Consider the following 12,584-nt stretch of genomic DNA (forward strand, 5'->3'; position numbering starts at 1 on the left):
ATTTTAAATGAGATTCTAATTTATAACATTTCCATGTGCTGGCCACTAGAGGGAGCAGTTCCCAAAATTGCAGCATTGGTCAATGTGGTAAAGCAGAAGGAGGGGGTTGAATCTTCAAACCTCCTACACGGTGTGCTGCCATTTTCTAAGCGACTGCACAGCGTAGGAGGATTAGATACAGGGCTCAACAGACAGTATAACACTAACATACACGCACATCATACACACATCACATACACGAACATAACTTACCCGCTGCCGCCTCCGCTCCTATTCCTTGTGCCTGAACATATGGCCAGAAGTCGTCATCTTACTGTCCAGCAGCAGCTTCCGGTCCTCATGAAAATGGCGCTGGATTTCGCTCTGCTAACTGGCTTCGTCTTGGTCTGTGTGGGAGCGGCGCATGCGCCGTTCCTACACAGACGGCGTACGCTGCATTGGATGGAACGGCTCCCGTTCGCATTCTCTATGGGGTTGTATGTGCCGTATTCCATCTCTGTATATGTCGTTAATCGACACATACAGAGATGGAAAAAGTAGAACACAAATAGATAAGTTATTTTTTTTATCATGCTAAAAGCAATATGATAAAAAAAAAAATATTTCATGACACCTTCCCTTTAAGGGCGTGTTCACACGGCAGAAAAATACAAGGCTGATTTCAAGAGAAAACATCCTGTAAATGTGGGTGGTTTTGGAGCTGATTTTGTGGTGGGAATGGAAAATCCGTTTAAAAAAATGCCTCACGAAGTGACATGCGACTTTATTTTGATAATAAGTTTTTATTGAACCAATACGCATTATAACATCTGAATCCACAAGATTCACGACCTATTATTCAAGTAGATCAAACATTTGGGCCACAAATTTTTCAAAAGCGAGAAAACGACCCCCAAAAGAATAAAAGAACATAAAGACACACAGCAATTTGACCCGGTTTTATTACAACACGATGCGATGACAGGGAGAGGTTTTCCATTTATCCCAATAAGAAGCCTTCCTGTACACACTGAATGGAACCAACAAACATTCCATAATACAATTATTATTCACATAATGGGTGAGTTCCGACATACTAGGAATGTTAGTGGATTCCCAATATTTAGCGATCAATATTTAGGCTGATATTTGCAACATATGAAAAAGTATACATCTATCAGAGTGAGCGAAGTCAACCATTCCCACATGTAACAAGGCAAGGGCCGGAGATGATGTAACCGGAATTCCTAAAATACACTTTAAGAGGAGTTCAATTCGCCACCAAAAAACCTTGATATTCTGACATTCCCAAAAAATATGAAGAATAAGTACCTCTAGACATGAAACATCTCCTGCACAGATCTACGATTTGGAGTATAATACCATCGATACAAGATTTTCCGGGCGGCCTCTAGATGTGAAGCACATTTCAAAAGGGAACATGCCAACTGAGAGGTAAATTCCCATTCCTCTAAAGTATGGCCGGGTTTACACGAGCATGTGCGTTTTGCGCACGCAAAAAACGCGGCGTTTTGCGTGCGCAAAAGGCACTTAACAGCTCCGTGTGTCAGCCCCGTATGATGCGCGGCTGAGTGATTTTCGCGCAGCAGCCATCATGATGACACTCCGTTTGGATGTTTGTAAACAGAAAAGCACGTGGTGCTTTTCTGTTTACATTCATAGTTTGATAGCTGTTGCGCAAATCACGCGCGTCCCACGGAAGTGCTTCCATATGGTGCGCGTGATTTGACTTCAATGGGTGCGTGTGCGTGATGCGCAAACAACGCACAAATATAGGACATGTCGTGAGCTTTACGCAGCGGACGCACGCTGCGCAAAAATCAGACTGTCTGCACAGCCCCATAGACTAACATAGGTCCGTGCAACACGCGTGAAAATCACGCGCGTCGCACGGACGTATAACACGCTCGTGTAAATAAGCCCTAATAGATATTTTCAAATCCCTTTCCCACCGAGAGACAGACCATTTTTGTTTTAGGTACTGACCCACATAGCACCGCATAGATTCTACAGATACCCTTAGACGATCGATTCAGATTTTTGAATGCAACTTCCTCAACAGATCTAGGAACATCAACATAAGCAGGAAAGGAGTTCAGCAGATCTCACTCAGGTATTTAAAGAAATCATTCTTGGATAATGAAAATGTATGACATCAGCAAACGCCATCAATTGATTGTTTTCCATAAGATCAGAAATAGTTTCAATACATCCAATTTTGGATCACTAAGGCCTGATGCACACGACCGTGTTCGGTCCGTGATATACGGTCCGCATGTCGGCCGCATGTCCCGGACCGAACACAGTGCAGGGAGTCGGGCTCCTAGCATCACACTTATCTATGACGATAGGGGTCACTGCCTGTCCGCGGAACTACTGTCCCGTACTGTAATCATGTTTTAGTGTGTGACAGTAGTTACGTGGATAGGCAGTGACACCTAGCGTCATAGATAAGTATGATGCTAGGAGCCCGGCTCCCTGTACTTTGTACGGTCCGGGACATGCGGCCGACATGCGGACCGTATATCACGGACCGAACACGGTCGTGTGCATCAGGCCTAAGTCCGGAATTATAAAGGGAATAAGACGAAGAGGAAGATCAGGATCTCCCATCGGGAGAATAGGACCCTTCCCACAAAATCCTGCATCGAATGTTAAGCATTTCGACATAGGCAGCTTTACCCCCTTTAGAGAGTAACCACAATTGTGCATCACCTGGAACATTAGCCTGCGACATTTTTCCATACATATCCAATGTTTTATAGGATGTTCGATATTCCAAAACCGAACTGGATCTAGGATGACCGCATAAACGTAGTGAGACATCTGCGGAAGACCCAAACCCCCTTTATTAATAGGTCTATATAAAACTTCAGCTGAAATTCTGGGACGAGAATTTTTCCAAACATATCTATTAACTATACCTTGAAGTTTTATAAGAAAGGTTCTTGACAGGTAAATTTCTAAACATACAGTATTTTAGGCAACGCCATCATTTTAATAGCAGAAATTCTACCCACCCAAAAATAAGTAGCTAATTCTTTGACATGCGACTTTTTAAGGGGCATCCTTTAACATGGCGTATTAAAATTCAGGGGTGTAAAAATCTGCCACATCAGTCTATGATACTTACACATCTCCATCAACAACTGACTGATCACTTGCTGCCTACGGGCACTTTTACACAGGCCGAGTGCTCACAGAACGCTCGTTCCCGATAATTGCCGTGTAAACGGCACCAACCAACATCAAATGCTCGTTCATGATCGTAACGTTTTAAAGGTGCAAAATATCACCGGCGGTAGCACGTGTGTAAACAGGAAGTCGTGCTGCGGACATGATTGACACGTATGAGGACGAACCCTTGTCCCCATAGCAGCTAACTGTAAGAGCCGCAGGTTGAACGCCTCGAGATACGCTACTAAAACACCAACACCTTCCCATTGAAATCAATGGGAAAAGTGCATTTAGCTCAGACGGCAAGTTTTTTTTACGGCATGGCTCAAAATCAAAAATTTGCATGTTAAAAAAAATAAAATCACTACTTGGGCCGTTCTTGCCACATTTTTTCATAGGGTCAATTGAAAAACAGCTCAAAAATTGCGGAATATAAGAGGTTATTTCCCCTTGAAACCAGCGCGGTCATTACCAGCTGTTTTTACTTGCGTGAACATCGCCTCATACTAAATTCTGAGTGTCAATCCCGACAATCTCCTCCTGATCTAGGACTGCGGAATTATATTGGGGCTTCTGTGCTGGTTTTTTTACACATTATATACTCGTGTCATTGACCCGGACTGGACGCCGTTCTTGTATTCAGATCAGTATATTCTGGTTGTTTGCTGCGTCTATTTGTTCCAGTTTAATATTTTACATTTGTATTTCAAGAAAGTTTGTAGGTTTATATAGAAGTCTAGTTCTACCCCCCCCCCCCCCCCTTGTCAGGCACCCTTGTATATGTATATCTGCAAAATCAGCACCTCCCCCAATGATCATGGCACACTATTATTGTACAAATGTTTATTGAAGTGGTTGCAGACATTACAGGGGTGGTGGGGGTCACGCTATACACAGTTCAGTGTCAGACAAACCCTTCAGTGAATGGTGTAGGAACAGCAGTAACGAGGTTAAGGTGACGGTGGTGTGTGTGATGTGGGGGAGGGGGGCACAGCAGTATAAATAGTCAGCGTTGGTTCATCAAAATAAACAGTTACAAGTTAAAAAAACAATCAGAATAAAATCACAACCATCCCCGCTCGTTTACAAGTCAATGGTATAAAACAGTTTATTCTAAAATACAAATGTACATAACAGGTTAAAACGCGTGGGTGGCGCTCAGCGGATGCTCTGGTGGATGATGCTTTTGCCGCTTCTCCCCCTCTCCTTTTCTTTCTTGGAGACTGGATCCAACTCGAAGCATTTCCACAGTCGCAGCGTCTCGTCGGCGGCAGCAGAGGCCACGGTGCTGCCATCTGGACTCATTGACAGGCTGAGGACTCTGGACTTGTGCCCTGCGGAGGGAACGCTGAGGCTTGACTGCGGTTCAGGATCAGTAATGGGCAGATTAGCGAGGGAGCGGCACTCACCTTTTAACTCGGTCACCCGGCTCATCGTTGGATACTTCCAGATGACGAGCTGGTTCTGTGCAAAGCCGTGGCCAGAGATTAATTCCTTGTAGTTTGTGGACCAGAGGATGGAGCAGACCTGGAATGAGGAGCAACTATGTCAGTATTTCAGCATTGTGTACCGATATGAACTCGTTTGCAGCAGTGCTGTAGGGTGAGGCTGGGGTTCAGAGGTCCCAAGGCTTTACACTGACCTGGGAGTGCGTGTCGACAGCGTTTAAGCAGGTTCCCGAACACACATTCCAGATCCGGATATGTCTGTCACTTGTTCCACCACCAGTTGCAAGGACATTAGATTGCCATGGGCACCAGGACACGGCCTATAAGAAACCACCGTCAATCAAGAGTCTCTAGTATGAATTACATTCTATATAACCATGAATAAAATGTATACTGTTAACATAATCAGGGGTAACAGAACAAACATTGCTGTATGATACTCCAGAGCCAGTCACAACTCTGCTTTTGGAAAACATCAGCAAGCTTGTCAGGTGACTCCAAGGCTAGCCTTAATATTGCATTAAGTACAATTGCCTGGTGACTTGCAAACTGAAAGACACCAAGTACAGAGATAACTCAGCTCAGTTGTGAAGCCTGTAGACTAGCGAGTGCAGCTCTGGAGTATAATACAGGCTGTAACTCAGGATCAGTACAGGACAAGTAATGTAATGTATGTACACAGTGACTCCACCAGCAGAATAGTGAGTGCAGCTCTGGAGTATAATACAGGCTGTAACTCAGGATCAGTACAGGACAAGTAATGTATGTACACAGTGACTTCACCAGCAGAATAGTGAGTACAGCTCTGGAGTATAATACAGGATATAACTCAGGATCAGTAATGTAATGTATGTACAGTGACTCCACCAGCAGAATAGTGAGTGCAGCTCTGGAGTATAATACAGGATAGTATAATACAGGATGTAACTCAGGATCAGTACAGTATAAGTAATGTATGTACACAGTGACTCCACCAGCAGAATAGTGAGTGCAGCTCTGGAGTATAATACAGGATGTAACTCAGGATCAGTACAGGATAAGTAATGTATGTACACAGTGACTCCACCAGCAGAATAGTGAGTGCAGCTCTGGAGTATAATACAAGATGTAACTCAGGATGAGTACAGGATAAGTAATGTAATGTATGTACACAGTGACTCCACCAGCAGAATAGTGAGTGCAGCTCTGGAGTATAATACAGGATGTAACTCAGGATCAGTAAATAAGTAGAGAAACTTTATGAATACAAAAATGTAGCATAATGCAGTACATAGAATCCGCCATTTCACAGTTGGCCCCTCTACACTGTTGGGTGAATACAACCCAAGGAAAGAAAGGTTTCTATAATACAAAACTCCTTACCTTGACAGCACCTTGGTGTTGTGTTAATGTCTGTACAGGTGTGAACTCTCCCGAGTCTCCTTGGACAGAGGGCCAGATGTTCACCAGGTTATCATTTGCCCCACTAGCTAGATAGCGGCCGTCAGGTGACCACTTCAAACCGCAGACCTCCTGTGTGTGGCCTGTCAGAGTGGCCACGTGATGCTGCGCAACTCTGACATCATGGTGGTGGATGTGACCCGTCCTGGAGCCACTGAAAACAGCAAAGAACGAAGTGTTGAATGAAAGGTTGTCACAGCCCCTCCCCCATTACCAAGTGTTAATCTTATGTAACTTGGATAGGATCTGCAATGTTGCACAAGGCTATTGTAGGTGGGAGCGATGTGACACCCCATGTGAGAAGTGTGATCAGTCCCTACAGTAACTATACCTAGAGGTCCAGCAGCGCCTCACCTGGAGAGGATGTGATTGTTCCAGCAGAGGGTGCCGACACGCGACGAATGGCTGACCATATTCCGGAGCCGCTTCTGCTGCTGAACATCCCAGAGCTGGAGGAGATGAAACCATTAAATATTCAGTGCAGACCTCCGCGTAGTCCATAGCAAGCAACTCAGACGTCCGACTTACCTGCACTTCAGCGTTGCTGGTCCCCACAGCCAGATAATTCCCCTCCTTGATCCAAGAAACGGACGAGATGTACTCCTCAGAGTTCTCCATCTGAAGCAGCAGAATGATTTCTCCAGAAAGGTAATTCCACAGGTAAATAGAGTTGTTCAGGGCGACGGCCAGCAGATTCTGAGCGCTCCAGTCAATCAGGTTTAAGTCTGGAAGGAGAGACCGGGTTAGAGGATCTGTCACTAGTAATGCCCAATATCCTGGCCAATCTAATAGGCGCGGTCACACCGATAGTGAAAATTGTGTCCCAAAAAGTTTATTTAAAACGTTAGCTTTTTTTCTAAATATGCAAATGAGGCTATACTAGACAAGTAATTCTCCTGAGGTGGAGCTCCTCCCAGCCTCTGACGCTGCCCAATCAGCATGAAGCTGCTTCACACAGTGTGAGAGACTGAGGCTGGAGGGAAGGGGGATCACTTCAAATAGCCTGATCTCCGGCTGTGGACCGCCTAGAACAGCAGATCTGGAGGTATATGAGCATGTGAAACAACCGCAGATATCACCAGTTGAATACACAGTTGGGAATAGAAGCTGTATACTATATGATCAGGCTGCGTTGCTGAGCAGGGACGCTCTGATTGGGCAGTGAAATGTTTTCTGTATGACACTGCCAGAGTGAAAAGTAAGGCTGGGTTCACACGACCTATTTTCAGGTGTAATGGAGGCGTTTTACACCCCGAATTACGTCTGAAAAAACTGCTCCAATATGTCGGCAAACATCTGCCCATTACTGTCAATGGGCTTTGCGATGTTCTGTGCCGATGACCTGTCATCTTACGCGTCGCTGTCAATAGACTGCACGTAAAATTACAGCCTCGTCAAAAGAGTGCAGGACATTTTAGGACGTAATTGGAGCCGCTTTTCATTGACTCCAATGAAGAACAGCTCCAAATTACGGCCATGAATGACACCCCGCAAAACGCGAGTACCTGCAATTACGTCTGAAACGTGTGCACATACCCTAAGTGACCTTTTTGGCTATTAACAGCCAAATTAGCGTATTTAGAAAAATGCTCATGACTTTACAAATTAAAAAACAAAACAAAACTTTACACTGTAGTGATCAGTATAATAGCACCTATTAAATTAGTTTGGAGATAGGGAATTAATAAAGTAGTGACAGATCCTCTTTAAGGGTCTCACCAGGTCACATGACAATACAGCCACCTGCGGGTCTAGGACTTACAGTAATCATTCCTGATCTCCGGAGCGTCGAGGACTCGGTCGGGCATGGAGGGGATGTATCTGCCGGCCTTCTTGCTGGATCCAGGGGTCGTTTTCTGACTGTACAGGACCTTCAAGTTGTTCTGATAACCTGAAAAGCAGATGTGAGGGAAATGAGGCCACGTCAGCAACTCGAACGAGGCTTAACCCGGAGATGCCACAAACCTTCAGGGGCATTCAGAGACTTTCCACCAAGACGCAAGATTTTGGCATCTTCCATATCAAATCCATTGAGGTTGACTGCCCAGGCCTTCTGCTGCTCCTGATACAAGAAACACAGAAGGAACACAGAAGACGTAAGTGCCGGATCTGGGTTCTCCTGACCTCACCTGACAGGTTACATCTGGTTTGTTTGGCGGCATCTGGGCACCTCTCCAAGCAAAGCAGATATAAACTGGACTACCTTTTTACAAGACCCATTGTCCTGCACCCCATTAGTGAATTCTGAGTTATTAGAAGCAGTTCCTCCACTTGGTCAGAGTGTAGAGCGTCTCTGGAGGACTGCCGTGTATTACACATTGATATAAATTGGAGAAACGACAAAATAAAATATTTGCCCCTCACATGGGACCAGGCCGCCTCCATATGTGGCACAGTAGTCTTTCTAGGCAGATGCAGTAACAATCCAGATACTTCTAAATCACCTTTTTTGTGGGAGACTGGTCGGCCGGCTCATTCTCCTTACTGAGCAGAAAGCTGGCCACATCCATCTGCATGGCGCTGCGGTTGGGAATGTACCGATCACCTCCAGCTCGTGATGGCGTGCCCTGCAGCTTACCCTGGGATTTACCTGGAGAGACGAAGTATAATATATATCTATTACTCATCCTGTATTATACTCCAGAGCTGCACTCACTATTCTGCTGCTGGAGTCACTGTGTACATACATTACATTACTTATCCTGTACTGATCCTGAGTTACATCATGTATTGTACTCCAGAGCTGCACTCCCTATTCTGCTGGTGGAGTCACTGTGTACATACATTACATTACTTATCCGGTACTGATCCTGAGTTACATGCTGTATTATACCCCAGAGCTGCACTCACTATTCTGCTGGGGGAGTCACTGTGTACATACATTACATTACTTATCCTGTACTGATCCTGAGTTACATCCTGTATTATATTCCAGAGCTGCACTCACTATTCTGCTGGTGGAGACACTGTGTACATACATTACATTACTTATCCTGTACTGATCCTGAGTTATATCCTGTATTATACTCCAGAGCTGCACTCACTATTCTGCTGGTGGAGTCACTGTGTACATACATTACATTACTTATCCTGTACTGATCCGGAGTTATATCCTGTATTATACTCCAGAGCTGCACTCACTATTCTGCTGGTGGAGTCACTGTGTACATACATTACTTATCCTGTACTGATCCTGAGTTACATCCTGTATTATACTGCAGAGCTGCACTCACTATTCTGCTGGTGTAGTCACTGTGTACATACATGACATTACTTATCCTGTACTGATCCTGAGTTACATCCTGTATTATATTCCAGAGCTGCACTCACTATTCTGCTGGTGGAGACACTGTGTACATACATTACATTACTTATCCTGTACTGATCCGGAGTTACATCCTGTATTATACTCCAGAGCTGCACTCACTATTCTGCTGGTGGAGTCACTGTGTACATACATTACATTACTTATCCTGTACTGATCCGGAGTTACATCCTGTATTATACTCCAGAGCTGCACTCACTATTCTGCTGGTGGAGTCACTGTGTACATACATTACATTACTTATCCTGTACTGATCCTGAGTTATATCCTGTGTTATACTCCAGAGCTGCACTCACTATTCTGCTGGTGGAGTCACTGTGTACATACATTACATTATTATCCTGTACTGATCCTGAGTTACATCCTGTATTATACTCCAGAGCTGCACTCACTATTCTGCTGGTGGAGTCACTGTGTACATACATTACATTACTTATCCTGTACTGATCCTGAGTTATATCCTGTATTATACTCCAGAGCTGCACTCACTATTCTGCTGGTGGAGTCACTGTGTACATACATTACATTATTATCCTGTACTGATCCGGAGTTACATCCTGTATTATACTCCAGAGCTGCACTCACTATTCTGCTGGTGGAGTCACTGTGTACATACATTACATTACTTATCCTGTACTGATCCTGAGTTACATCCTGTATTATACTCCAGAGCTGCACTCACTATTCTGCTAGTGGAGTCACTGTGTACATACATTACATTACTTATCCTGTACTGATCCTGAGATACATCCTGTATTATACTCCAGAGCTGCACTCACTATTCTGAAGCTTTGGAGATGAAATCTTCCAGTATCCCCTGCTCTGGTCATGGGAATTGTTTTATTTACACCAGACTCTGTAAATTTTCTGATATAGGAAAACCTCAAATCCCATCTCCCATCTGAGAATCCATCATCGGGATGCAGCCACTGTTGAGATCAGACTGTATTCTGCTTCTGGCACAGGACGGTATACAGCAGCAGCTCTGCCATTAGTATTCTGACTTCCTTGCTGCATGTGGAGCCGCGTCCTGCACACAGCGATGTCTCACCTGGCGTCTTTGATGGCGTCTTGCTGGAGCTGTGGGATCGGTTTGTCACCTTCATGGGTGACAGGACACTGGAGTTGACTGATGTGTTTGCTGACGAGCTGCCTCCTTCCTTCGCTTTGCGCTGCCATCTCGCCATTGGAGCGTTTGTGATTGGCGCATCCAGCTTTAAGATGCTGTTGAGGTCGTTTTCAAATACAAACTGAGCCATGAAATCTGCGGAGACGAGTAATAAGGAGATGAACAGATCAACTAAAGCTCACGTCATACTCAGTGTCAGGAAGAGGCTGCAAAGCAGCTGTAATCACAAGCAACTTAAAGGGGCAGCAGTTTTATACTTAACCTCTGGGACCCCCTGCTATTCCTAAACCAGGGGCAGCAGCACACCCCTGAAATAAACATAGCACCCCCTTCATTCTCTGCATCCATGCAGGGACCAGAGGTCAAACCCCCAGAACGTAGCAGAGAGTTGTCCCCAAAAAATTTTTTTCCCCCTTATACTTCTCGATGTAGGACATGCGATCGCTCGGATCACCATTGTTACGGTTACTCAACAGGAATAGGAGGAGTATGAAGAGTGGACTTGGGACCAACCCCTTAAAGGAAAGCTTCCAAAAACCTGAAATATACCCCAAAACGGACCCTCGTGCCAATCGCTAGCCACAGTGGCGTGCGACACGAACAAGGCATCCAGGGCGATTGACGAGAATTTGGAGGACGGCTGTAAGAAGCTCGAGCAGATAAAATCCCATAAAAATCTATCGGTCTGTGGGTACGCTATGCAGGTCCGCCCCCAAACAGTGAACCGGCCATTGAGGGCGGAGTCTAGAAAATGTACCCCAAACACCAGCCAAACAAAGTGGCACAGTAACGTCCAATGCTATGACTGCGCTGCGGGAGGAAGGGGGGGGGGTCTAGAGGTGAATAACGTATACAACACAGGACGCCGCAATTAAAGGGGCCCAACACCACAAACAAGAGGGGCCACAAGAATACACAAACAGAGATGTGATGGGAGAGTTGTGATTGGCTGCGAGGGCTCCAGGCGATAACTTAGAGAGAGGGCGGAAAAATACCATATTACAGGGTCTGGGCAGGGAGCTCCACCTTAATATGGCGTGTTATAAGCACCAGATATACAGAAATGGTGCAGGAGATCCGGTCACAGTGGAGGCCACGGGCACAGCACTCACCTCTCGGCCGTTCTGCTCTGCGTGTCTGCGGGGAGACGTCAGTACTCAATAACGGTCAGACGCCGGACGCTGCTGGTTTTAAATCCCAGCCGCCACGCCTTATGATTGGACGTTCAGGCCGTATGCTCTCCATGACAACCACCAGGCGACTTTCAGGAAGTAGCACAATCTGCTATCTGATTGGTCGAGGTGTCGGAGGGCTAGGCGGGGATTCGTTCGAAGTAACCAGCTGCTGTCGACTGGGAATGACGTCAGCGGAAGATGTCCTCCCGCCATTTTTGTTAAATATGTCTGGAGCCATGTTTGTTGAGGGTGAAGCGTTGCTAGGAGATGGGTTTCTTGATGTTGTGTAGTATTTCTCGGGCTGTGTCATTGTGTTTAACCCTCGGGCCACTTATAGCAGAATGTAAAGGGGGAGCTTGCCAGCTTTTAGGAATGCTTTAGGGCTCATGCACACAGCAATATTAAGGGTGCGGTTTTTTTAAGGAGCGATAATAGGGCTGCCGTAGAAGTGCAGATACCGGGGCAAGTGCAAGCTAGATTGTATGGAAATGTATGTGACGGAGGGGTCTATAGAGGATTACTTGTGACGGAGGCGTCTATAGAGGATTACCTGTGACGGAGGCGTCTATAGAGGATTACCTGTGACGGAGGGGTCTATAGAGGATTACTTGTGACGGAGGCGTCTATAGAGGATTACCTGTGACGGAGGCGTCTATAGAGGATTACCTGTGACGGAGGCGTCTATAGAGGATTACCTGTGACGGAGGCGTCTATAGAGGATTACCTGTGACGGAGGCGTCTATAGAGGATTACCTGTGACGGAGGCGTCTATAGAGGATTACCTGTGACGGAGGCGTCTATAGAGGATTACCTGTGACGGAGGCGTCTATAGAGGATTACCTGTGACGGAGGCGTCTATAGAGGATTACCTGTGACGGAGGCGTCTATAG

General features: G+C 45.7%; 1 protein-coding gene across 3 annotated transcripts; it reads right to left on the bottom strand.

Moving 5' to 3' along the window:
- Positions 1-4,005: 4,005 nt before the first annotated feature.
- On the bottom strand, positions 4,006-11,781 carry CDC20 (cell division cycle 20). Of its 3 annotated transcripts, none has more exons than XM_075832665.1 (11): positions 11,632-11,781; positions 10,442-10,654; positions 8,510-8,655; positions 8,031-8,127; positions 7,828-7,956; positions 6,594-6,790; positions 6,420-6,514; positions 5,988-6,219; positions 4,820-4,945; positions 4,587-4,704; positions 4,006-4,511 (listed from the first exon to the last, which is right to left on the bottom strand). In XM_075832665.1, exons 2-11 carry the CDS (start codon positions 10,647-10,649, stop codon positions 4,336-4,338), a joined length of 1,524 nt encoding a protein of 507 aa, XP_075688780.1. In that variant the 5' UTR covers positions 10,650-10,654; positions 11,632-11,781; the 3' UTR covers positions 4,006-4,335. The 3 variants fall into 3 exon arrangements, with proteins under 3 accessions (XP_075688780.1, XP_075688781.1, XP_075688782.1); XM_075832666.1 differs by lacking the exon at positions 11,632-11,781 and adding an exon at positions 11,546-11,614; XM_075832667.1 differs by lacking the exon at positions 11,632-11,781 and adding an exon at positions 11,515-11,535.
- Positions 11,782-12,584: the final 803 nt, after the last annotated feature.

This window comes from Rhinoderma darwinii, chromosome 7 (assembly GCF_050947455.1).
Source record: "Rhinoderma darwinii isolate aRhiDar2 chromosome 7, aRhiDar2.hap1, whole genome shotgun sequence".
Taxonomy (NCBI): domain Eukaryota; kingdom Metazoa; phylum Chordata; class Amphibia; order Anura; family Rhinodermatidae; genus Rhinoderma; species Rhinoderma darwinii.